Source organism: Microtus pennsylvanicus, chromosome 4 (genome assembly GCF_037038515.1).
Source record: "Microtus pennsylvanicus isolate mMicPen1 chromosome 4, mMicPen1.hap1, whole genome shotgun sequence".
NCBI lineage: Eukaryota > Metazoa > Chordata > Mammalia > Rodentia > Cricetidae > Microtus > Microtus pennsylvanicus.
Window position 1 is genome coordinate 17922284 of NC_134582.1, and position 26506 is coordinate 17948789.

General features: G+C 41.5%; 2 protein-coding genes across 27 annotated transcripts in view; one reads left to right on the plus strand and one right to left on the minus strand.

Annotated features, from left to right (window-relative positions):
• The window catches only part of Fam210a (family with sequence similarity 210 member A), a 31174-nt gene extending 23054 nt beyond the window's left edge, over positions 1–8120 (plus strand). For 2 of the 3 annotated variants that reach the window (XM_075968404.1, XM_075968402.1), the window contains exon 4: positions 1064–8120. In XM_075968404.1, coding sequence (XP_075824519.1) covers positions 1064–1297 — 234 coding nt within the window. In that variant the 3' untranslated portion in view covers positions 1298–8120. The remainder of the gene's footprint in view (positions 1–1063) is intronic. The other variant, XR_012910256.1, reaches the window with a different exon arrangement.
• A 5510-nt stretch (positions 8121–13630) lies between these two features.
• The window catches only part of Ldlrad4 (low density lipoprotein receptor class A domain containing 4), a 303729-nt gene continuing 290853 nt past the window's right edge, over positions 13631–26506 (minus strand). For 18 of the 24 annotated variants that reach the window (XM_075968382.1, XM_075968384.1, XM_075968377.1 and 15 more), the window contains 2 exons: positions 26327–26380; positions 13631–15144 (listed from right to left, as the gene is read on the minus strand). In XM_075968382.1, the coding sequence (XP_075824497.1) occupies positions 14614–15144; positions 26327–26380 (585 nt within the window). In that variant the 3' untranslated portion in view covers positions 13631–14613. The remainder of the gene's footprint in view (positions 15145–26326; positions 26381–26506) is intronic. The other 6 variants (XM_075968397.1, XM_075968398.1, XM_075968396.1 and 3 more) reach the window with 1 other exon arrangement.

Genomic DNA, 26506 nt, shown 5'->3' on the forward strand with positions numbered 1-26506 from the left:
GGACAGTTGAGGCCTGTGAGTTTGTGCATATTAAGTCAGACATTCAGGTGCAAATGATTTGGGTAGTTGGCTATATGTGAATTCAGGGAAGGGATTCAATATGGAGATGTAAATTAAGAATTCTTAATATATAGATGACACCAAAAGCAGGAACCTGGACAGGCCATCGTGGGAGTGTGAAAGTGAAGAGTCTACAGACCTTGTTCAAAAGCTACAGTGATGTGGCCAGTGTGCCCCAGAAAATCCACGTGGGGGTGGTCCTGGCACCAGGTGCATGGGAGTCAGGGAGAGGGGCCCAGGCTGCTATCAGGTCAATGGTGTGGTCCCACAGAGGCCATTGAACTAAAGAGAGCCGCTTGGTGGCATTAGAGGAACAATTGAGAGAAGAATGGCAGGTGCTTTCTGAATGTTTGCTGTGTACTGTGCCTGCTTGAGCTCCCGGTACCAGGTGGCCATTTGTTTTTGCAAAGCCCTTCCACTGGTTCAAGTCTCTTTGTTTTCATCACAACGTAAGGACAAAAACTAAGAAGAGCTGCCGTGGCCTTGGGAGACGTTTGTTCCGGACCGTATGGTGAGATGGTAGCATACGTGCAGAAAGAGTTAAAGAGAGACGATTTGAGAGTAGAGCAAACGTGAATCCTGCAAAGAAGTATCTGACTCTTGCTCAGCTTCCCACTGTTTAAACTTTGGCTGCATTTTAGCTCAGGTAGATAATGCATGTCAGAGATTTTGGGGCACAGAAACCTGCACCTGTATTACTGTTAGAATCACACCCTCCTTCTGCCTCCATGCTCATTAGCGTTCATTAGGGCGTCAGTGCAGCTGTCTGTGATAACCCTGAAATCTTAAGTCATATGGTCTGAGGACAGACATTTTAAAATAAGTCTGCAGAAAAGTAGCCCTTGTTAGAAAGACAAACGATATAGAGTATTATACTCGCCTTCTCTAACAGAAGTGTATGCTGATTATTACCGAAATGTTTAGTTCCAACTTAATTTTGTTTACAGTCATAATCAGGTGTTGATCAGCCTGTTTGCTTTTGTTTCCTCCTTCTTCCCCTAAGATTGCAACACCTGCCCGCTATACTGTGACCTTGGGAGGAACGTCCTTTACTGTGAAGTATCTGCGAAGTCAGGGGTACATGTCAACCCCACCACCTGTCAAGGAGTATCTGCAGGACAGAATGGAGGAGACTAAGGAGCTCATCACTGAGAAAATGGAGGAGACAAAGGATAGACTCACTGAAAAATTACAAGAAACCAAAGAAAAAGTCTCTTTTAAGAAAAAAGTGGAATAAGAGTGCCTTATGTAAGATGTTACAGAAACCCCCACACTTTAACCCTAGGAGACTGGGGGCAAAGAAAGTGTTCGGAATGTCCTTCTTTCTTTTTTTTGTTTGCTTGCCTAAATGTGTATATCCTCTGAGGGTTAAAGAACAAAGAGGTTTTTGTTTTTAAGTTAAATAACAGTGGAGGGGAAAAATCAATGTTTTTCAAAATGAAATGAACTCAGCATACAAATTTTATATGAGTTACAGTAATAAGCAATAGCTAATGCCCTCAAAGTCAGAGTTCCTGTTCCATAGCCTCAGAATCCAATCTGCTTCACGGTCTCTGACATTGCAGTGTGTGTACTGGTCAGTCCACTTATAGTGTGAAGGCCACTAAGTGCCCAGTTTTGTGGGGATGAACACCATTCAGACTCTGGGTAAGAGACTGGAGAAGTTACCTACAAGTTAACATGTAGCCCTTAGTTCAAAAAGGTTGTATAAATCCAGTCTTACGTTTATTAGTAAGATATGTTGGTTATGTGATGAAATGGACCCTGTAAAATGGTTTTTAACTGGAGCTTGTCAAAATCACATTTTTAAAGCAAATTATTTTTCAGACTTAACTATGCATGGTGGTTGGACACTTGGATTGTCAGACTTTCTTGTAACTCACTTCTGTCTTCTCCAGCCAATCTTTGGAAGAAAATGAAAGTTTTATATAAACTTTATTATTGAAATAACATACATCAGCAACTCAAGTTCACTCTTCTTAACTCCATCAAGCTTTGAAAGACCACCGCTGATTGGGTAGGAACAAGTCGGTAGCTGCGCATGCTTGAGAATGGAGGCTCATAGTGGGTCCGTGGAGAGCAGGTGAGCAGTGCACCAAGGAGGCTCATCTCAGATCGCTCCACTACGTCAGCCCTGTGGGATTTGGGTCCTTATATCCCTGGTCAAAACAAAAGAGGCCTGTCTGTCATAGGTTCCATTAGAATTGTGGTTAGTGTTTGTCATATTGGAAGGAAGAATTCCTGTTTAAATAGTCTGCTTGACTGTTTCTAGCTTGTAATGAATCGGGCATGGCAAATCCCATGTCTGCAGAATGTCTTTCTGTGTGTGTGTGCACTCTGAGCTTTCCTTTAGGTCTATTTAACCCTTGGGTTGACACTGGCGCAAGAAATGGCCTCTTTATAGGGCATTGGTTTTGACTTGCCATCAGAGGAATGTCAGAGACCTTGCCACATAGCTATCCCATTCAGCCCCTGCTTTGTGACAGAATTTATGTCTAATGCTTAATTTGGCCAAATTTAGAGAATAAGGAGATAACCTCACATTTGAGATATCTAGTCATTTTATTGAAACACTAAGTGAAAATGCTATGGTCGGAGTCTTCTGGGTTGGAGAATTACAGAGGAATTTGTCATGGGTCTCTGTTCTTTGTGTGTTGACAGCATGATTAATCTGAGGCAGAGTTCAGTGCACTGCTACAAGTTGATGGCACCCTCTCATATAAGCAGGACAACACACTTGAGCATGTTTATTGAACAGGAAGATAGTAAATGCTGATGTATTAACATTCACCCCTCCCTCAAACGACCAAGAATACCATGCTAAATGTGATAATATAGAAGTTTTTCTCCTAAGACCTCTTACCAGTCTCAGTGCATAGGGCATATCATCTAGTGGAGGTAGCTTGAGAGCTCTTAAGACATTGCTAATAATCATGAGACTGCAACTTTTATCCCAAGTAGATAGATATCTTCTGCCTAGTCCATTGGAGTCGCATCACCCTCCAGTTCTAAGTCTGGGTTGTGTCTCGCCAATTATAGCAAATAAGGAGCTGTTTGTTATCTGCTTTTAAATCCAATGAAAAGGTCCCTAAAGATTTGAGAAGTTATATTGTTACTATTTGGCATCAGATGTCATAAAATGCTGTTGTTAATATTATCCTTAAAACAAACAACAACCAACTTGCAGGGGATCCTGCAATGTGTTGATAGCAGAAAACAGTACTTGTCAACTTAAATTATCAAAATGTAAAATATAGATTTGTATGTGCTGAACTGCATTTTATTTACAGCAGATCATGGGCTTCTCTTAGCTGCAAGGGAAATGAGGAAGCTCCACATCTGGTGTGCACTTTTATCCTTTTGAAAAATACGCTGATGTCACAGATGAAGCTGTGACTGAGGTTTTTTTTAATAGACAGAAAACATTTGCTTAGCAAATTAGTAAGTTCAAAAGAAAATGAATTAAGTAAGAAGCTTGGTTTGTTAAAGAATAAGAGTAAAACCTGCTTTTTAAAACATCACATCATTATTGAGAGCCTTTTGTGCGAAATGGGGTGCTGTTTGGATTTCACCAAAGGGAAAAGTTTGTATATTGGGAATAGCCTTCTCCCCACAGTGAAATAATAAAACTAAGACTTGAAATATTTCCAAGTTTTCCACTTGAAATCTGCCCCCGTCTTCTCATTCACAGATCAAAGAGTGAAGAGCTTTATGCTCGGGGTGAGCTAGGACTGGGAGGCTGTCTTGTTCCTAAGCCAAAATTGTAGGGATTTTTAAGCATCTTTATAGTGTGGGCAGAAGAGCTATTTGAAGACAATGAAGCTGTATTTTAGACACATTGAGCTTCTTTTAATGTCCTTTGCACTGGGTTCATGTCTTTAAGATTTCAAAACTGCTTCAAAATACAAGCTGAGCTATTGTAGGTTGATACACTTGCAATGAGATTGGCAGAAAGTGAATTTTGCAATTGAGGCAGGAAAAATTAGTAATATTTCAGAGTTCTTTTTAAATAGAGAATTTTGAATATACACACATTTAAAATTATTAAAGGGCTTCTTAAAAGAGGTTGTTGTAGAATTAGAGGAATAATTTTCTTGGTAGCTACAATTCATTTTCTGAATATTGTTTCAGATTTCCAAAACTGAGTCTCCATAAAACCTAAAATAAGGTAATTTTAAATGTTCCAAGTAAGTGCCCTTCTTGCATGCCACTTACTTGTTGGCATTAAGAGCTCACTGTTTAATTGACTTTAGCAGGGACATGATGAAAGAATTGTCCAGGCATTGGCCCCATGCCCGATGAGCATGTGTTGAGAGATACGTGGGTCTCTGTATTGGAAATTTGCAGAAGAGGTGTCAGGAAGGCAGTGAGGAGGTTGTCACTCATCCATTCTTCAAATAACAACTGTGCTTGGTCTCCATTGGCCCATGTGTATGTTGTTTACCAGTTTTATATTAAGTAGAGGTTCCATGAGAGAAGGAAGAAGAAAGTCGTATACCCAAAGGACAGCAAAGTCTGGACCTCATCCTTCCTGATGATTGGAATGGTCTAAGGACCACTCCTTTCCCAGAATTTGACCTTTCATGGCCCCCTTAAGGAAACTTTCTCTTATACTCTGAGCTTCTCGTAGTTAAATGCTGAGTTCGGCTTGCTGGATTGATTTTTCCCTCTGAGATTTCTATGACCTTTGATCATTCTAACCAGTCAAAACAAGTCTGTGGTTGGCCTGTGTCTCCAGGATTAAGCCTTGAAAATTAAGGTCTATTCTTCCCTATACATCACTAATAGTCACTAACAGTAATTACAGATCCTCATTATCCTGTGGCAATTATTTGGTTATTTTGATAAGAATGATCTTCTTAGTAGGAAGAATGTCGTTATTTTAGAGCCCTTGAGGGCAGAGTGGGCCGTGGTTTGTTGTGAGGATTTGCTTGAATGACCTTGTTGGGAAGTAGGTATCAAGTGTAGAATATGGCTTCTTACCCAGTGAGCTAAGGGGAAATACATCATGCTGTTTTCTCTGGGAAATCAGTCCAGTGAATAAACCTTGGTGGTGAGAAGTATGACTCCATGCCAAAGTATGCTTCCTGATTTTCCTGAAAGTGTATTAGCTGGAAACTTTGCTTTCCCCCGTTTACCCACCTCCCTTTGTCCGGCCTTTTCTGTCTTGAACTTTGCCTATTTTAAATGTTAGCAGTCACTGACATGAGAAGCAAGGACACGTACAAGGAGTGTGCCCAGTGCAAGTCTGCTCAACAGGTCTGTGAGCACAGTTTTGGTTCAGTGTGCATAGCAGCACAGCGTTCTTCCAGGGATTTGAAGCTTCCAGCTGCAGTTGGCTGGACCCACCAGTTTCTAGAAACAACATTGAAACCTAACTTCATCCTTTTTGTTTTAATAAGATGAAATACGCATAGTAAAAGGCGCTTTCTGCCATATTTTAACAATTCCATAAAGATGCTCCACAAAACGGCAATTCTATATCGTCCTTTTCTAGTTAAATGTTAGCTCTTAATCCTGGATTTGATTTTAGGAAGGGCAGCAATGTTCATACATGAACATAGTTTAGCTGTTGCCTTGTTTGCGCCTCTGAGTGTTAGACTGGAGATTTTATGACAAGCGTGTTTTTACTCATTTGAATCCATACCTCCTCAGGATTCTTACTGTGGTATCCAGGTTGTCACTGTTGCTGTTTCTCTCATCCATGGGTGCTGGGTGTCCTTACCTGCTTGGTATTCGGCCGTGGCAGTGTAGTTATAGGGCCCTGCTGCCCAAGACCTCAGGCAACAAGTACATTATTCTGTTTCCTTGGTGAAGCAAAGTCAGGTTATGGGAGCTTGTGTACTCTGTATTCTTCTGACCAGTAACAAACAGGTATGCATTGCTCCCAAAGTAAAAAATACTGTCAAGTATGTCCACAGACCTAATGCGGTATTTGTTGAGCAAGCTATTCACTAATTGCACTGTTTTGTTTTTAAGATTGTTAGCTTTTACCTTTGTTTTTACCACTGATAATAATTCAAACCCAAGGCTTAGAGAACTGTGGAATTTAACACTGATGAGTCATGTTAGGACATTGAAGCCATGTTTTGGTTAAGAAAAAACCAAAGACCTGTATGTCTGAAGTTAGCCAGGCATTACTCATGTGGTCCCTTTCCCCTGTGGCAGGTACTTAAGTATGCCAGGCCATGCTCTTGGACTTAAAGGAAAATAAAAGTCAAGCCAGTTCATCACATTTGCCAGTAATGTATAGCCTGGCTCTTCTGATACCATTCAGCTTTTGGCTGTTAACCTTGTAACGTGACTTCCTTTAGACTCTACTCTGGTCATCCTCTTTTTAGAGTGATCTGAAAGGGAGATAGAAACTATTTTGTGACCTTATCCCTTCGTTTTCCCCTTTAGTTTTGGATGGGCTGGGGTGGGGAAGCTAAAGGTCCAGTCTCATTCTGTCCTCCGTCAGCATCTAGTGAAGTTGGCCTTAGCAAAGCATTCAGGTTGCAATTTTCACACAACTAAATCCATACTTGAAACTAGTTTCTCTTCTGGTCATATAATATCTTTTGCCTTTTCCTAATTACCACATTTAAAAGTAATGAAGAAAAACCTCAATCAAGTCTAGATTTTATATATTAAGTATAAATAGTAATGTTAAATATTTCATATATCAGGGACCACTTGGCCTCAAGAAATTCTCAGATTGTCTCCTTTTCCTTCCTCCCATCCATGTATAGTATTAGAAAGTGCCATATTTGAAAGCCGCTGAGACTAATTTTTCCATTTAATTGTTGCCAGTTTCTAGAAGATCTGAAGCCATCAGAAACTTCTATTTATGGAAATTTTTGGTGCAGTGGAGTTTAAGATATCCTTAGGAAATACTAGGTTTCAGCAAATTGAGTGCTTGCCCTCTCTGAGTCCCTTGAAAAGGAAGGTTAAAGCTCACGATTCATTTGGCCAGAGGGAAGATTTCCTATGAAGTAGTCTGAGTACCATAAAATGAAAACAAAACTCCAGGTACTTCCACACAACTGTGCAGCAAAGCTTGTGTGTTCTTCACTGCCTTGGCAGATGTGTGCCTTGTGTGCAGGGACAGCCTCCACAGGACCTGCATGGAGAAGACAGTGTGTGGTTAATGTGCCCATATCTTCAAGTGGACAGCAAGAACAATAGGACCTCTTTGGCTAGCAGCTGCCACCTCATGTGTACACTTGTGGGTGTGGTGGGCTGCTGTCTCTGCCGTAGCTCTGCTTGGCTGAAACAATTGCACGTGCTCTATAGATAGGAGTTTGGAACTACCTCCAGCCAGGGACATTAATTACCAGAGGTGAGCTCTCAAACCGTCTGAAGGCTGCTGGGCCCAAGGTCTGAGCTGCTCTTTACCATATGTAGCAAATGTTTACAGAAACATTTTAATTAGAATCTGTGTAAGCCAAACAGATCAAAACAGTAAAGTGAGGGAAATCTAACCTGTTTTAAGTAGCATGGTCACTCAGAAGGCCCAGGGTGAGCTGCTGTCTGAAAAGTCCTTGTTTTCTGCATCAGGCCTTACCAGAAGCCTTCAAAGCTTGTTAGGTCCTCAGCCAGGGGACGAGGCACTCTTCCATTGTAAACTGGAGTCCCAGCCTCATGCTCTTCAAGGGTTCAACCTTCCTGCTGTTGCTTAGCAATGCCTCTTGATGTCCTCTTGCTTCTCCTGAAGCAACTCTTGAGAACCTGGGCTGGACTTTGAGAGGAACTCAAATCTGCTAGTACTGAGGTGGTCAGTACCAGTGGCAGAGGGGCAGGAGAGCCTGGCACCTCTCTTCCTTTGCTCACACTGTTTGCTGTTAGGTTTGGGAGCTCTGGGGACAGCCTCTACTGAGCTGCTGAACTGGGAATTCTCTGAGAGCACAGTGTGGTCTGCTAGTGACTAAGAGTCCCCTCATCAAAAAAACTTCACTCTGAATCTGAAGTGGACTAGAATTGGGGCCCACGCAATTATTCCAGTAAGACTTTGAAATTGTTTCTATTTGTTTATTGCAAATTTACAGAAATGGAAAAAATAAATCTATTATCATGCTAAATTCACTTATCCTCACTGTTTGGTAGGTTATGTGGTGTTTATGCATACATGTGTCATCTAGAATCTATATACTTACTTATCACAGATAAAATGCGCTCCTCTCTGTGCAGGTCATATAACAGCTGAAGGCCTCCAATGTCAGGGATTAAGTATTTGTTGTCAGACCTACTTAGCTTGCTGTGTGACTGGCTTTGTGTGACCGCCATCCAAAGCCCCTGTGGAGTTAGAAGTTCTCAGGAACCAATTCTGAATGTCCCATGTTAGAACTCAGAATTGGGAATTCTGTGATGTCATCTACTCAGGTTTATAGAACCCTAGGAAATCCTTTTAAAAAGTCAGCCACCAACCAGTGAGCTGGGGATTTAAAATGTCCACTGCCAAGCTTGGCAGTTTAACTGCATTCTGGGAACTTACCTGGTGACGGAGAGCACTGACTCGAGCAGGTTGTCCTCACCACACACCAGCTGTGGCACATGCGTGCATGTGTGTGTGTGTGCACAAATGTTTTTCTTGAGTCAGTAACTAGAGAATGATCAGCGGTATCCTTTGGGCTGGGGTATAGCCCAAAGAAGAACTGTTTCCTGGGTCCCATCTCCAACTCCACAAAAAAGAAAGTATTTTTCTGAGACTGATCATACATCAGTTGTCTATTTGTATGTCGTAGCTGAAAGGTGAACAAACAAAACCCCAGGGAACAGATATTTGTCACTGATTATTTTTAATGAGTTTGTGCTATGATTTGATCATGGCATTAGGAACAAGCAGAAACCTGATTTCATCGCTAACAAACAGCACTTGTGCAACGTCTTTCATCAAAAGTATTGCAGTTAGAGACCTGAGGTCTAGACTGTATCCCCACCTGAGCAAAAGATGCAGGCGGATGACAGTTGCGAACCATTTCCCGTATATAACCAGGAGTTACGTTAAAGAGTAAGCACATGGTTGTTTAAACACAAAAGGACTTTGACTTCTGATTATCATAGCTCACAAAGATCGGAAGATGCAAATACAGTTGCACTTTTTTAATAGATTACTGTATAATAAAAATTAAGTGAACTAAGTGTTGTGGATAGTGTATATATTTTAAAACAACTTTAAACTCAACAAGGATATTAATTGGAATTGAGATTTTTGAAAGGCAAGTGCATCTGATAGAAGCAGCATCATTGAAAGGGATCCTCAGCCAGGGCCGGGTCTGCAGAACCGAGTTGGTCATGCATCTTACTCTACTGAGTCTAGAACATTCCCATGCTCAGTAGAGTGCTCATTTTCTTACAGTGATGGAGCCTTGGGTCTTGACCCTAGGGGTCCTGAGGGTGTACCCTGCAGTAGACAGAGACACTGACTTGGACTTGAATGGGACTTAGGAGGTATCTATTGACATTTTTACCCAGCTCTTGCAGGGAGCTGTTAAAAAGGACCGAATTGGCACTAAGAGTTGCACATTCAGAATAAGTAGTAATAGCTTAGGGCATTTTTTTTTTCCTGATTGGGGATAATTCTGTCTCTGACTTTCAAAGTCAGAGCTCATACCACAGAAAAAATAAAAAGCCCGGAATTCCCCAGACATCATTAGTGACACTGGGTTAGATTGGACGGCAGCATTCCACGATCGCTGTTAACACTTCATACCCATGCTGGCTTTAATGGACACCAAGGCTTTTTTGCTTGAGAGGGGACGGGGGGGAGGGGGGACAAAGGAAGAAACTTAAAAATGCCAAAGCCACAATTGGATGCTAAAGACTAAACTGGAGCTGGAAGGGAGAAGTGTGACTTTACGTGCAGTCTAACATGTAACCTAACTGAGGGATCAGGACTACCACAGAATACAATAGGAATGCACTTACAAGTCTGTCTGTTCTCAGCTGATTGGCAATTCTCTAGTGACAACCCAAAACATTTCCCCTACCCTAATCATCTTTCCTGATGGGTCTGTTTTCCGAGGCACTCTCTCCCTACAAATTCCAGACAGTCCATTGGCTTCATTGCTTCCATTTACAAGACAAGGCACAGAGAAACAAGGGACACAAAGGGTCACAAGTGCTCTGAGGCTGAATTGCCTCGGCTGCAGGTTACTCGTTTTTTGACACCATGTGTGTCTTCTTCAAAGGTTTGCACATCCCAGTAAGGCCTGGCAGCTGGTACTGCAGTGAGAGGAGGCCTGCACAGAGAGCAAGCGGAAATACAGTTTTCCCTTTGACTAAAAGAACCAAACTGGTCCATTTCTAAAGGGATTAAAAACATCTTAGAGACTGCTAAAGTTTCAGAGCAGAGGTACAACTCAGTTCCCGTGTATGTGCTGGTCATAAACTGCTGCCTGCTGTCCAGACTCCATCCCATGCTGTTAATATATTTCATAGGAAAATAAACTACATAGACTTTATGTAATCATTTGCAAGTGTCCTTACAAAAGATGGAGTACATAGGCATTCTTAAGTATTATGCCATTTCTGGTAAAACTGGTATCTATACAATATATTACAGTATTAGTTTCTTGTTCTACCCATTGGGTAAGTATGTGCATATGTTCAACGTATATACAGCACCTTACAAATGAAAGCAAACAGTTGAAGAAGCACCATTTCAAGAGAGGCACAGCAAAGGTGAGCATTGCACACTGGGGCTGGGGTCCTACATCTGATAGCAGAACACAAGGCACCTCAGCTGCTTACAGATGGACGTGCAGAGCTAGGGCCCCAGAGGGTGTGAGCAGCTGCATCACTGTCCAGCCTAACCTTGACATGTTACACTGTCTCCAGCCCACCTAGGGACAGAGATGGGTATGGGAAGAAGTTCCTTGCTCAGCAAGATGTCCCTGTGCTCTGATACTAACCTTGTGCTACATCCAGCTGGCAGAGCCAGCTATCAAATGACATCTTTATTCCTAAAACCTATGACTATGGGAGACTGAGAATGCTATCGTGATTTGTCCACATCTCCAAGGACTCTGAACAGCTCCTGGCAGCCACACAACAGGGTTTGTTGGAATCAGTACAATCTAAAGAAACCGTGAAGCTGCATGGGATTTTAGGGTGCAAGCAAGTCTGGATGGGTGACTGGCATGGGAGAAAAACAAAACGGTAACAGAAAGCAAGTATTTTTTGTTCTGCTCATCCCGACTGCTGAGATTTTTCAGAGGTATAGAGTTGCCATTCTGAGCAAACTCTCCAAGCACATCCACAGCATTGCGTCTCCAAAGCCCAACTGGAATCCAGGAATGGCCACGCTCTATCTCCAGCAGTGTCGGCAGGACCTAGAGAGGCCACATGGACTTCCTCGGTAAGATGCTTGAGGGCATCTAAAAGGCTTACTCTGGGAGTCTTTCTAGAAAGGAGTAGTTGGATAAGAGATGTAAAACCACCTGGGAGAAAGGCAGGTAGATGAATAGATTCTTCTAGATCAAGGCAGCTTTCTGAACGTACTTCCTTTTGATCCCAATAAAGATGAAGAGCAAATGGAGCTACTTAGAATTTCAAAATATTAATAATACTCTTTTTGTACCCAATTCCCTTGTCTGTGTGAAGAGGCATCCATCCCAGTTTGGCTCCTCATCCTCGGCTCTTGAGTTGGAGCTAAAAATTACTAAGGAAAAGTGTAATTCTGACAGTGTGCCTGTAAGCTTTAGTCACTGCCATGCTGCGATCTCTCGTGAGCTAGGTGTGTGTCTGCTGGAGAAGGCATGGGGGAGGGCAGTAAACAATTGGATGAGTCGGCTTCACAATCTCTTATATTAAATATTGTTCAGTGTTTATAGAGTTTCTGAAAAAGCAAATGCAGGCTAAAAGAATGAATTCCAGTAGATGGGTTTGTAGGTCTTGTGTTTCATATCCCTGGAAATCCACGAGCCAACAGATAAGTCAGAGCAGCATGCCCAGGACTGCTGCTAACCATGCAAACATTTCCTTCAGTGCCTCATGGGAATAATCATTATAACCTATTGTCAATTGCCTAAACTCACTGCTTTCTAAACTGAACCCTGGTTCTCGGTTTTTTGAAAGACAACAGCCCCCACTCTGAGCTGTGTCTTCACAGTTGTTACTTTGTTCTCACCTTAGAGCCAGGAGACAGCATGGCATGAGCTGTAAACCAGAAGGCTACTGTCTAAATCTCTCTGAGCTGAGAGAAATGTCCTTGTTCATTTTTATGGCCTTAGCTTTGACTTTTAAACTAATTCCTTAAAGAGGCCCAGCCTCAAAGACTTCAAAGTCACAAGTGGTGTGTATGTGTGTGTATACACTAAAGGCAGTCCTCTAGGGTACCCAGTCAGCACTGTTGGCATCTACAAAATCTCCATATGCTTGCCAAGCTCCAGAGGAATTTACAAGTCTCTGATCTTAGCTCTTTCTCACGGTTGGCAGAAAAGTAAGACTAAATAAGGATTGAGAAGCTATTTGGAGCCGAAACCAAAGGGTGGGATTGCCAGCTTCACCAAAACTACAGTTAGGATTTGGAATGGCAGAGCCATAACCTCGCCTTCCCCTGGCTGCCATCCATGCCAAGTCCTCTGCCAGTGAGATCCCAGCAAGGACACCTACTTCTTCCTCTGCCGTCGAATCTCAGGAGCCAGAAACTTCAAGCAAGTGGGAAAGGTCATCTTTGGCCCAGTTAACCTGTAGCCTGAGAGGCCACTGAATGTCACCAGAAAAGACAGGAAAGCAATTCCAGAGTCCAGAGACCTTCATGTGTACATCCTTCCAAGCAGTGTTGAGCATGAACTGACAACTGTTGCCTATCTATCCTCTCTCCTTTTGACTGTGAGTATTCCTTGGGATGCTACTGTGTGAAATGGGTAAATCCCACAGAGATTACAAGTCTCAGACCAACCCAGGGGCCTACCTGCCGAGATCAGCAGAAATGAGCCGCCTGGGGTCAGACAGGACTGGGAGCCTAAAACAATCTCTAGTTACTTCCCATAATCACTTCTGAAAACAATAACAGGCACACATACAGTCACACACACTTATTTGGTGTCAACCTGCCTCTGAATCTGCATTCCTGTTTCGTGCAGAGGTCAGACCACTGGAAAGAAGCCTGCCGCTGCATATGAGCCCACCGTGGTACCGTTACAGGGACAGCTCTTACATCTGCAGAAGAAAGTCGCTGGGGTCCTTTATTGTGCACAAGAATGTTTAGAAATATTAGAAACAGTAAACTGACTTCATTTTCCAGCTGTAATTCTACCTGCCGTGCCTTGTCCTCACCCACCACCTGTTTACTAACTGACCACAGTACAAAGACTGGCTACACGAGGTGAGTCTGCACCAGCACCGATTCCTCTACCATGCAACACTGGTGATATGTAATGGCTTATTATGCCAAATCTGTCCCAGTGTCAGGCCCAGAGGCATAGTAAGCATAAGGAACCATCACCAGTATGGCATTTAGACAACCAAGTGGGCTTGGGGGCTACTGCTGGTGCCAGGTGCTGAACAGAATATCCCTTGCAGAACTCAACAGAGCTGCCTAGGATGGGAGAGGCCACATAGTTCAGCAGTACACAAAATAACCATCTTGCATTTTAAACAATTTATTGCATAAAATAAGGTATGTATCTGAATATATTTCATGCTACAGTGAAAACAGTCTAAATTGCTGACGCTGCTGGGAATAAGGCTAGCTCTGTATGACACTTGATGCGCAGTGCAGGTGTTTCCACCTGCCTCTCCAAATAACTGCAGTAGTGCACTGCTGGCTGCAGATCCTTGCAGCATGCCCCTTGTTAAATGCGTGGAACTCAGTAAACACCAGGGCACGTTCCCCAAACCCTTTCTCGTATGACTCTGTAGGACTCTCAAGGATGTTCCTTGGGTATAATAGCCACCCATAAGTGACAAGACAACATACAGACCTTCACACAACATAGGTTCCCTCGTCCATATTTTAAACATTACGATAGTGCAACTCTTAAAGCATACCATCAACAGAAATTATTTCCTCTCGCTCTCTCCACTTTATACCTTGGCACACAAAACAGGAGTTTTGACTCATATTTTTAAAACAAAATAAAAGTTTCACACCTTTGGAGAAAAAGCAAACTGACTGATTCTTCCCCGTGATAATATATAATAATTCTTCCTTCTTTATTCAGTTAATTATAAAAAACAGGCCATTCTGGCCTCATTTATCTGCAGTCTCCTTTTGGAATTAAATAGGTCAAAAATACCTTTATGGGTCTCACTTTCATGAAGTCTTCCAAGCCTCCTTGGGTTCCTTGGTACGCCCTTTGCCAAGCTCATACCATCTCTAGCCCCGTCTCCACCCCTGCCCCCAAGATGAACACTGTTTGTGGTCAAACCGGATGCAAGTTTGTATTGTTTCAGTCTTGTTTGCATGCAATTCCCAGGATAGGAATCAGAAACGAAGACCGTGTTTGCACATTTGGTTTTACTCAGCTGTACGACGTAAAGCCGGACAACACTGTGGCAGGGGGGCCAGCGGGCCTCTCTCTCCCTGCCGAGGTTTCTCTCTCCTAGCCAAGTGCGCTCTGAAGGGACTCAGACGAGGTTCCCAGGCTTCCTGTCTTTGCCCTTGATGGGTACTATTGTGCCCTCTGAGTTGTTCGGCTGAAACTGTGGTCTGCTGCCCCTGTGTGCGTTGCTATGCTGGTGGTGGAAGAACGAGGTGCCTGGGTAGTGGCCCATCACCTCGCTGTAGGTAGGGGGTGGCCCCTCCATCCTCCCGTTACTGCTACACGTAGCTGCACTGATGCCCGAGTGGCTGCTTGGTGGGCATGGTCCCCCGTTGTACATAGAAATGTCTATCAAGTCACTGTCAAACACGGTTCGGTTGGGTGGGGCCCTCACAGACTCTCGGTTGAGTTCCATCTGCTGCTCTGGGTCCCGGAGCTGTAGGGTGCAGGGTCCCTGGTAAGGAGGCGGCTCTTCCCCGTCTGACAGGGAGATGGTAGGAGGCAAGTCAATCTCGTGCTGCACGTAGGGGTAGGTGGGCTGGAAACGACTGAACGGATCCCGCTGGATGAAGGATGGGGTGGTAAACCTATCCCTGCCCCGTGGGGTACACATGATCTGGAAGGAAAAAGAAGAGGCCTGAGGACATTCTCAGAACAACAGTGACCAACAAGGGGATAGGCTCAGGGAAGCTCAAGCTTGTTCTGTGTTCACACCAGTTTTCACACCCCCTCACACCATTTCACATGCAAAACAGAAAAGAACTTATCAGGAACTTAAAGGAGAGGGCGGAGTGAAGCCCAATGTGTATTAATATATCTGGGAAGGCTAAACTTCAGTAGGGAACAGTAGCTAACTGAAGTCTTGGATGTAATGGAGTTATTTAGGCAGGCGACAAGGATTCAAATGGGACCTCAGAGTGGAGAGAGCAGGGGACAGGGATGAGGCATGATGCTATGCTGTGGCTCTGAGAACCAAGTCACAGGTGACCTCATCCAAGCCTCAGAGGCTTTACCCACAAAAGACAAGACAGGACAAGCCTCTTGCTTTCTTGGGACCAGACAGCTCTAAAACCCATGACTGAGCAAAGTGAGGACGGGTTTCTGAGGTTACTTTTGTAAATAAACCAGAAAAGTGCATTTCTTTTGAATTTCTGGACTTTTCACAGTTATTTCAATACACATTTGCTACAGTTATTTTTAGTTATTAATGTGAAAATTTCAAAGTAAATATAATTGTAGATTTTTCCCCCCAAATTAACTCAAACCATATACTTTCTTTAAAACATATCTCTTGACGTCTTGGTAAAATGGTAGTACAGGCTGCCTCTATATGAGCAGGTGATAGAGACAGCCAGCATAAGGGAAAATCGACATTACTGTAGACAGAAACACACCAGAAATCCACAAAGGACGTCAAGAGAGGGAGCGGGGAGAAGCAACACATAAGTAAGCTGAACATAGCCTCAGCTCCTCAGTTCCCTGACTGGCCGGCAAGGGACCCAGAAATTATTTTCAAAAGGTAAGCAGGAGAAAGACTGGCAATCCTACCCTTAGGCTGGGCCTTCAGTCCGCCAATTCCAGGCTTTAATAAGCTAGCGATTCCGTGAGCAGTCAGATCAGTGGCAGAGAAAAATCATTCTGTCACACTACACTGAGATAGGATCTATTGCTAAATACTGAGCTACCCCAAGGAACAGCAGCAGGTCAGCGAACCTCAGTTTGGCCTGACACAGGCCCTGCATGAGGGAAGACCCAGAGAAGCGGCTGAGAACAGCAGGGTGGATAGACACTGACGGGCCACATGAGGCTTGGCTCATGCTACGATGTATACAGAAAGAGATCCCTTCTCCCTGGGTGGCTTGAAACAGATATCTTGGATTGAGAATAACCTTGGGATGAATAGTTCTGAATATGAGGCCAGTAAATGAATTAAATTCTTCCCTTCGCTGCTAGAAAGTTGGAGAACTCTGAAGTTCCAGAGGTGTAGTTGATACGACCAGCTGCAAACCTCCAGCAGGTGATGAACAGGAGATTTTGAATGTAGAAAGACAGGCTTCCCCTGTGCCAACCTCAGCACTGTTGCTCACTGCAAAGCTAAGTAGAGACGCCAGAGACTCCTGGCAAGTAAAGGAAGACTGACAAGAAAAAGTCAGCTCTGTCAGATGCCATACACTTGGACCATACAGACTCGGCAACAGAAACACAAGTCCACAAGGCAACAGCCCCCTTTTTTTCCCCAACGGCCCAGAAACATGCTCCAACACCACACCTTTTCTTCACCTTTGGGATTTCTTTTATCAGTCAAAAACTATATATTTTATTTACTTGTGTGAGGGAGGGTACGTGGACCTCAGCACCTATGTAAAAGTGAGCCACAAGACAGCTTGCGGGAATGCGGTCTCTCCTTGCATCACGTGGGTTCTGGGCCTCAGGCTGGACAGCAGGCTCTTTACCTGTCTTACTGGCCATGCTTCCTTCTATGGTTCACGACAGCAGGGCTTTTATTTGTACTGTATTCTTTAAATGTTTTTATTATTCCCCTTCACACACTTACCTATTTTTATTTTATGATAAAATAAATATTTTTGATAATGAAGAGATATTTACTTTATGATTAAAAGATCATCTTTATGCATCTTTCAATTACTGAACACTATTTGGTTTCCTTATATCTGGTTTTGTTCTAGTTCCTCCCTTCCCCGCTCTGTGTTTAATAGTATTTTTACTTTATATTATTTTTCGTGTTTTTAAGTTATAAAATTTACATATTATATTTACGAGCACATGTTCTCATTCACACATGGCACACATGTGGAGGTCACAACAGTTTGCAGCAGTCTGTTCATCCCATGTGGGTTCTTGGGGTGAAAGTCAGGTCATCGGGGTTGGACGCAAGCGTCTTTCCCCACTGAGCGATCTTGACAGCCTTAAATATTCATGGTGTTCACTCCCCTTGCTCTTATCTAAATCTGTTTTGAACTTATGCATTATTAAGAAATCCTTATTTTCTCCTCCCCCAATCTCTTGCCCTTTAGTCCTTTAACAACAGTTTCCCTCCACTCTCATCTTCTTGCCCTTTTATTTGATCTTGCTGCCTCTGGCTCTATCCTCTGCCTGTCTCTCTCCTCCACTTCATTACTACTTACACACTCGGTAGCGTTAAACCTATAGCACTGTCTACCATGGTTTTTGCTTCATGATCGTGTGTGTGTGTGTGTGTGTGTGTGTGTGTTTTCTTAGACAGGGTCTCTCTTCATAACCCTGACAGTCCTGGAACTCATTCTGTAGACCAGACTAGCGTCAAACTCACAGAGATCCACCTGCCTCTGCCTCCCAAGTACTGGGATTAAAAGCTGCATACCACAACTAGCTTATATATGGTCTACTTGGTGATATATTGGTGAGCTGTCATTAATGTTAAGAGTATTTCCATATCATATATGGTATGTTGTTTCTACTGTTACAACAGTTTTATTTTTCTGTGTGGTGCTGGGAATTGAGCTCTCAAGAATAGGTTGCTGGATAAAATAACAGCCCTACAATGCAAGTGATATCCAAACCAACAGGATGTGCACACTGCAACAAAGAAAAAACACACACAAAAATAAGAAAAAAAACATAAAAAGGCACAGCTGCAAAACCATGAAAAGGCTGCATGATTCCACAGAAGACTATAATTTAGCAACTGCTGAACTCAAAGGTTTGGAAACTGATAAAATGCCAGATGAAGATTGAGGTTTTTTTGGTTTTTTTGTTTTGTTTTGTTTTTTGGTAAGAGAGAACACAAGAAGATAATTCATTCCAAAACCTGGAAAAGAAAGCAACAGGGGGAGAAGTCAGCAAAGTGGACAAGAAAATAGGAATATATGTTTATAAAAAAAGGAAGGAAGGAGGAAAGAAAGAGAGAGAGAGAGAGAAAGAAAGAAGAAAAAAGTCAACATAGAAGAAAACTTCATCAAGAAAGCTGAGATTTGGAGAGAAAAAAAAACCTACAAATGATGAAAGTACAAAATCCAAGGAATCAAGTAAAAAACACAATAGAAATCTTCACTAATAAACTCACCCAAGCCAAAAAGGAAAAAAAAAAAAAGATACAGAACAAGGTTGACAAAACACTACATTCAAACAGAAAAAAAAATTAACAAAAATGGTAATGGCTAAGAACTCTGGAACACAATCAAGAATCCCCAGAATAGAAAACAACAACAACAACAACAAAGCATTGAGATAAAACACTAAAGGCTTGGGGTATGGGTATTCAAAGAAACAGAAATTGTCCCAAATCTAGAGAAAGAGACAGACATGCAATAACACAGGCATTAAAAACTCAAAACAGACATGACCAGAGAAGAACTCCAGGACATTTTACAGCAAACACAAGGCAAAGAAACAATTAAAAGCTGTATGGGAAAAATAAGAACTCACCTACAAAGGCAGGAACATCAGACTAACATCAGACCTCTCCAGCAACCCTACAAGCCAAGAGAGCATGGATGATATATTTCAATCCCTGAAAGTAAAGAATTGCTGGTTGATATATCTAGAGCTATTTTAAGGTTGCCAAGAGAAGTAAGTACATCTCAAGGCAAGCACAAACCAAAGCAGTTCTGATCTTTAAGCCAAAACCACAGAGGAGACTTAAAAGAAATGTTATGTGCAAAGGGGAAGAAACCACAGGAAAGAATAAACTCATGAGAGAAATCGGTAAACAAGGGAGAACCAACAATAACCAGCTAGACTAACAACTAACAAAAGTGGTAGAGGGATTAGCAAATATCTCCTAATAATAACCTGAAATGTAAATGGCTTCAGACTGGATGACTAGATAAAATATATATACCAAAACTTCTCTTGTCTCTAAGAAACACACCTCAATGGTAAAGACACCCACAGACCGAGAATCAAAGAGCTGAAGTCAATTTAACATGCAAATGAAAATCAAAAGCTGGTATGGCTATTCTGATATGATAAAGCAGATTTCCAATCAAAATTAGAAGAGATAAAGATTAATAATGTGTAATGTGGAATTATTAATCAAGAAGATATTATAAGCATAAATATATATGACAAAACAGGGGGTCCCCTAATTTCATAAAACAAAACAAAAAAGTCATAGATGATGATACAGTGTTGAATGATTTCAATAACCCACTCCATCCCTGGGTAGATCATCTAAGATGAGTATCAACAAAGAAGACTGTGTTAAAGCACACCACGAGTCAGATGAACTTAACAGATAATACAGAATAGTTCGTGCAACAGAAGCAGAATACACGCTTTTCTCAGGAGTCCATGAAATCTCTAAAAAGACCACAGTGGAGGCTACAAACACTAAAAAGTTGAAAGAATGTGTTTCTTATTAGATAATAGTGCAATGAAAATAGAAAACAACAGTAAGAAAAACAAAACCCACACAAGCACATAAAAATCCCTCTCCTTTCTCTCTTCCTTTCTTCTTACCCTCTCCTCCCTTCCCATCTCTTCTTCCCTGCCTCTGCAGGCTGGCCATCAAGGGTCAAGTTCACAATGCAGCCTTGTAGTTCTGACTTTGCTCCCACTCTGCCTCTGAGCACTGAGATTACAGCTGGGGATACCTGGATTACTCACTGCTGAGAACCAAAGCCAGAGTGACTGCTAGGCAAGCCCTCTACTGACTGAGCCACATCCCAAGTCCTAAACAACATACTCTTGAATGACCAATCAGCCCTTTAAAAAAAAAATCAAAAAGACAAATTTAAAGCTCTGAAAATCCTTTGAAAATGAAAGCAAAAGTTAACTTTTACATCTGGGATATGGAGAGGCAGTTCTCGGTGGAAATGCCATAACTGTGAGTGCTTACATTAACAAATAAAAGAAACTCAATAACCCAATGATGTGTCACCAAGTTCTTGACAAATCAGAACAATGCAAACCCCAAGACAGTATAACAAAAACTAATGAAATGGCAATGAAAAGAAAAAAATATGTAGAATCAGTAAAATGAAGAGTGGTTTAAGAACAATAACAAAAATAAGATGGATAAACCTTCACTAAATTTACCAAAACAAAAATAAGACACAAATAAAATTAGGATGAAATAGGACAAATTACTACAGATTTCAGTAAAATATTGAGAATCATTAAAAGTAATTTGAGAACTTCTATTCTTGGGAAATTTAAGAAAAAATAGTTAAATTTATAGACATATAATATGATGTACAAAATTAAGTCAAGAAGATAAAAAAAAAACAGACATAACAACCAATGAGATTGAAGCAGTAACAAAATGTCTCCCAACAAAGACAAGCCCAGGACCAGATGGGCTTATTATCAACTCCTACCAAACCTTCAAAGAAAAGCCAACATCAGTGCTTCTAAAACTGTGCCATAAAATAGAAAAGAAAGGAACATTACCAAGCTCATCCTACAAAGGCAACGAATACCCTAATGACAAAAGTGTATAAGGGCACAACAGAGAAAGAAAACTACAGACTAGTTTCCCTGATGAACATAGAGCGAAGAATTCAACAAAATTCTGACAAACCAAATTCAAGAACACATCAACAAGACCAAGTTGATTTCATGCCAGGAACACAACATCGGCTCAACAAATGCAAATCAGGATGTATAATTCAGCACAAAACAGATTTGAGGACAGAATTACATGATCAGAAGAAGATGCAGAAAAGGCCTTTAACGAGGTCAACATTCTTTCATGGCAAAAGCCTTGAAGAAACTAGAAATGGAAGGAACATACCTCAACAAAATAAAGGCTATATAAGACAAACTTACAGCCAACATTATACTAAGTGGGAAGACACAGAGTATTTCCTCTAAAATCTGGAATGAATTCAAGGTATTCACTTTTTCAATTTCTATTCAATGTGGTGGTCTAAGTCTTAGCCGGAGCAGTAAAGACCAGAGAATGATGTAAAGGGATCCAAACAGGAAAGAAAGAAGAGTTAAGTTACTCTGATTTGCAGGCAACATGATCTTGTATTTAAAGAACCATTTAAAAAAAAAAACTCCACAAAGAAACCTTTAAGACTTGGTAAATGCTTTCAACAAAGTAGCAGGATACAAAATCAACACACCAAAATATTAGGTTCTATGTATATCAATAATGAACTTCCCCAAAAGGAACACACGGGGTGGGGAAAATCTCATTCACGATAGCTTCAAAATAAAAACAAAACACCTAGGGTTAGCCAAGGAGATGGGGACTTCTAAAATAAAGTGGTTTTATTTGTTTGTTTGTTTTAGTGTGTGTGTGTGTGTTTGTGTGTGTGTGTATGTGTGTGTGTGTGTATGTGTGTGTGTGTGTGTGTGTGTGTGTGTGTGTGTGTGTGTGTGTGTGTTAAAAGGGTCTTACTCTGTAGCCCAGGCTGGACTTAAATTTAGAGAGCTGCTTCTCCCAAGCGTTGTTATTAAAGGTGTGTGCCACTACATAAATCTAGCTTAGAGTGAAGTTTTGGAAGCAGCAAAGAAAGGAAGAGAAGACATTAGACAACAGGAAGACTCTGCTTGCCTATGGACTAGCAGACTTACTACTGTGAAAGTGGCTGCATTATTGAAGACAATCTACACATCTAGTACAATCCCTAACAAAACCCAATGGCATTCTTCTCAGACTAGCAAAACAATCCTAAAATTCATATGGAAGCATAAAAGAACCAAGATAGGCAAAATAATCATTAGTAGAAAGAATATAATTCCAGATATCAAATTATATAACAGAGCCATACAACAAAACCAGCAAAGAACTGGCACAAATACAGACGTGTAGATCAACGGGATAATTAGGGGACCTAAATGTCTACAGCCACCTAATTTTCTACAGAGATGTAAAAAAACAACCCTTGGTGGGGGGAATATCCTCCTTAACAAATAATGTTGGAAAAACTAGATTTCTATATATGGCAGAACAAGACAAAATCCCCGCCTCTTATACTATACAGTAATCAATTTAAAATGGGTCAAAGACCTGAATTTTTATATTGCTGATGGAAAACACAGGTAAAACAAGGAGAGATAGATGGTGGCATAAGCAAGGCTTGCTAAAAGAATACCATCAACAAAGAAAATAATCACAAGAATTGATGGGGGGGGAACTACATGAAGTTAAAAACCCCTACACAGCAAAGGAAACAAGTTCCAGGGTGAAGATACAGACCACAGAATGGAAAAAATATTTTCCAACTCCACATAGACTGGGAATATCTAGACTATACAAACTACTCTAAAAACTAAACACCAAGAAAGCCATCAAACAGTAAGTCAACAATTGAATGGGCACCACTCAAAAGAGGAACTGGTTAATAAATACTTGAGAAAGTGTTCAACCTCCTTAGCCATCGGGGAAATGCAAATGAAAATAGCATTGTAACATCCACCCTAGATAGGAACCCCACTCCCAACACAACTCCACCCCTGCCACCTCAAGGCTAGGTTCCTTGAACACCTCAGGTAGAGATCCCACTCAAGCCCCGATGCCACCCTTGTCACCTGAAGAGCATGTGTCTGAGCACAACCCCCTGGTAGGGATCCCCACATCTGCTGCAGCTCTATCCCCACTGTCTTGAGAACCTCGCTCCTTACCCCACCAACTACCACAGTGACTCCAATCCTTTACCTAGGACCACCAGCAGAACTGACTGAACCTTCCACAGATTTCTGGGAACCTGTTGCAGTGAGAACATTCTAACTCTATAGAAAGTTAGTTTCTGTACTCCGAAGCAAGCCATAGCCCTAGCCTTGGGTGATCTGGGACCCCATTCACGCAACACCACCTAGTAGCTCCAAAACTGAACTCAAAACACCAGCTGTTCCATAATCTGACAATTTAGGGTAATAGCAAAAATAGATCCAAATGTCTACTCAGCAAAGGTAGGGCAATCGCCATACCAAAAACCACAAAACAAAGCAAAAAACAACAACAAAAGAAAAACATGACCTAACTTCAGGTACCTAAAGCCCATTGCAAAGCACAAATACCAGAAATAAACAAGACAGAATGTCTCCTCCAAAAACAAGGACTCCTATATTTATCTCCCCTTGGAAAGGCAATTTAATGGTTTCAAAATATTAATTATAAACATGCTCAAGCCTGACTCAAAGAGGATATGCATAAAAGCCAGTATGAAGACCACAAAAACACAATCTCCTGACTGACACAAGGAAAAAAATTCAGGATATGAAGGAACAATTTAGTAAAGAGCATTTCTGAATGCCCAACTGAAATAAAACGTGAAACGGAAAATTTAATAAGCCAAATAAAAAGCTCCGTGGAAAGCCCGGCCAACCGAATGATCAAGTGGAAAAGAGGATATTAGTGCTTGAAGATACGGATAGCGAAAATAATCCTGAGCGATAAAAATTGCAGAGGTTACCCGCAGCCCAGATGTGAAGTTATACTACAGAAAACAGCATTGTACCAACATAGCAACAGACACACTGATTGACAGCACAGGCTGAAGACCCCAATTAAGCCTGCACTCCCACAGCCACCTGAGTTTGGACAGGAAAGCCATCCGTGTACATTGTGAGAAAGACAGTATCTTCAACAACTGATACTGATGGAACTGGAGAGCTCCATGGAGAAGGGTTAAAGTTGACCCTTATCATTTACCCTGCACCAAACTCAACTCCCAATGGACCAAGGACCTCAGCATAGCACTTGATACCCTGAAACTGCTAGTGAACAGAGTAGAAACTATGTTTCAAATCGTAGGCACAGGAAGGGATTTTCTGACAGGACCCCAGTAGTGCAGACCAACGATTGGCAAATGACAGGAAAAAGCTGCACAGCAAAGGGCCACTACCATAGGAACAAAGAGACAGCTTGCAGAGGGGGAGGACATCTTTACCAGCTGTATATCTGACAGTCTTGAAACAAACACCCCCATTAAAACTGGGGCACAGAACAAAATAGAATTCTCAAAGGAAGGAAAGCAAATAGCTGAGAGGCCTTTTAAAATGTTCAACATCTCTAGCCACTGGGAAAATGCAAACAATTCCATCTTGCCCACCTATGAACCCCGAGAGTTACAAGAGCAAGTAAGCATGGATGTTACAAGGATAGCCAATTACTTGCTGGTTGAATTGAAGGCCTGCTCCACAAGACAGGACTTGTGGATATGGGTATGGAAGAACAGGAACTACCAAAGTTCCCAGCTATACAATCTTACAAACATGTACCAAGTACTCCAGGGAAACACACCAAGGAAATACTGACACATCCATATTTATTGTTATCTCGTTCACAATATCCAGGGAATACAAACCAGCCTAGATATCCATCAACAGATGAATGGATTAAACATGTTGAACAGGTAAAGAAAAATGGAATTGTGATGTATGCAGGAAAATGAATGGAACTGAAATCATTGTGAGGTAAAACAAACTCAGAAATTTCATGTTTTGTTCTTATATGAAGAACCTAGTTTACAATGAGGGGGACTAGGGAAGAGTAGTTATGAAGTTATAAAGGAAACATGAGTTATGAAGTTATAAAGGGGACACTAGAAAAATCTTAGTGGAAGTGAAATGGAGGGTTATAGAATATATGTGATAAGAATAGAAGAGGCTACTGGGGGAAGGAAAGGAACCAGTCAGAGAGGAGAAGAAGAGAAGACAGTGGGGAGAGAACCAAATATGAATAAAGTAAGACACATCAAGTATGAAAATGACATAATAAAGCCCATTACTTCTAATGTTAAGGCAAAAGTTCATTATATAAATAAATCTCCCTTTATCCCAATTATCTCCTAGAAGAAAAATGTTATATGCATGTGTACAGCTACATTGTAGATTAATATATTAATGTATATACATATAACCACTGATGGGTATCAAACCATACTTTGTACTTAAAGGCAAAGCATACTATCTTAAAATTTCAATACATGACAAAGTTATGAACAAATGAGTTTTATTTTTTCTATAATCAAATATAGAACTTGACTAGAATGACAAGAACAATGTAGTGGTAAAATTGTGGCAAGATGAAAACTCCAATTGAATGATTCTAGGTTAGAACTCTCTGTTGATCCTCTTAATAAAATTTAGACAATGTCTTACTCCTAAAGTTTATTCTAAGCCCAACTCTACTCAATGCTATGAGCTAGGCATATGTTAAACAAATCTATCTTCTGTCTGCATTTTATTGCTAACCTCTAGCATATAGATATTTAGTTACATTAAGAAAGACCAACATGGAGTCTGTGTGGCCAGAAGGAGACCACTACGACTTCTTTATTTTTCTACAGGCAGATATTGAGAAGTTCTGAGAGAACTTGATTTAGTCTGATGGCAAACACCTACATTGGGCCCCACACATTTGATTGTTCCATGATCTTTGTACACCTACGTTTTGTTATTTTTACATTTATATTGAAACACTTTAAAAATTTGGATAATCGATGAGAATTATGGGACATGCCTTTAGCCCAAGCTTGGAAGGCAGAAGCTGGTGGATCTTCAAGTTTAAGGCTGGCCTAATTCACACAGCAAGTTCCAGGCCAGCTAGGGCTACATGCTGAGACCTTGCCTCAAATGTTTTATTATTAACTTTGACATGTGAGAAGAATCCATGCTACTTGACATGTATAAACTATGCCTACACTTGCAAAGTCTAGCTGATGGTTCTAAGATAATTCAATGTTCAGCCATTTTCAACCTATTCTCTGCATAGAGCGTAGACACATGGTTCTAAGGGGAAATCCCTCCTTGCCCCCTTTTAACCAAACAATGACTTCATCCTAAGGTTGATTTCAAATCCAAGGCTAAGGCCATGGCTTCTCCCACAGCCTCCACCTTACCTCTGAAGCCCCTGGCCGCTGCACGGAGCTGTCAGAAGGCCACAGACACCCTTCCTGGAGGTGGGGAGGAGAAAAGTGAGGAACAAGAGATGAGAAAATCATTTGTCTCATAGAACAACAGCATTCGCCCAAAAAACTTCACACCCAAGTTTTTAAAACAAGAATCGCTTTGCATTTTGG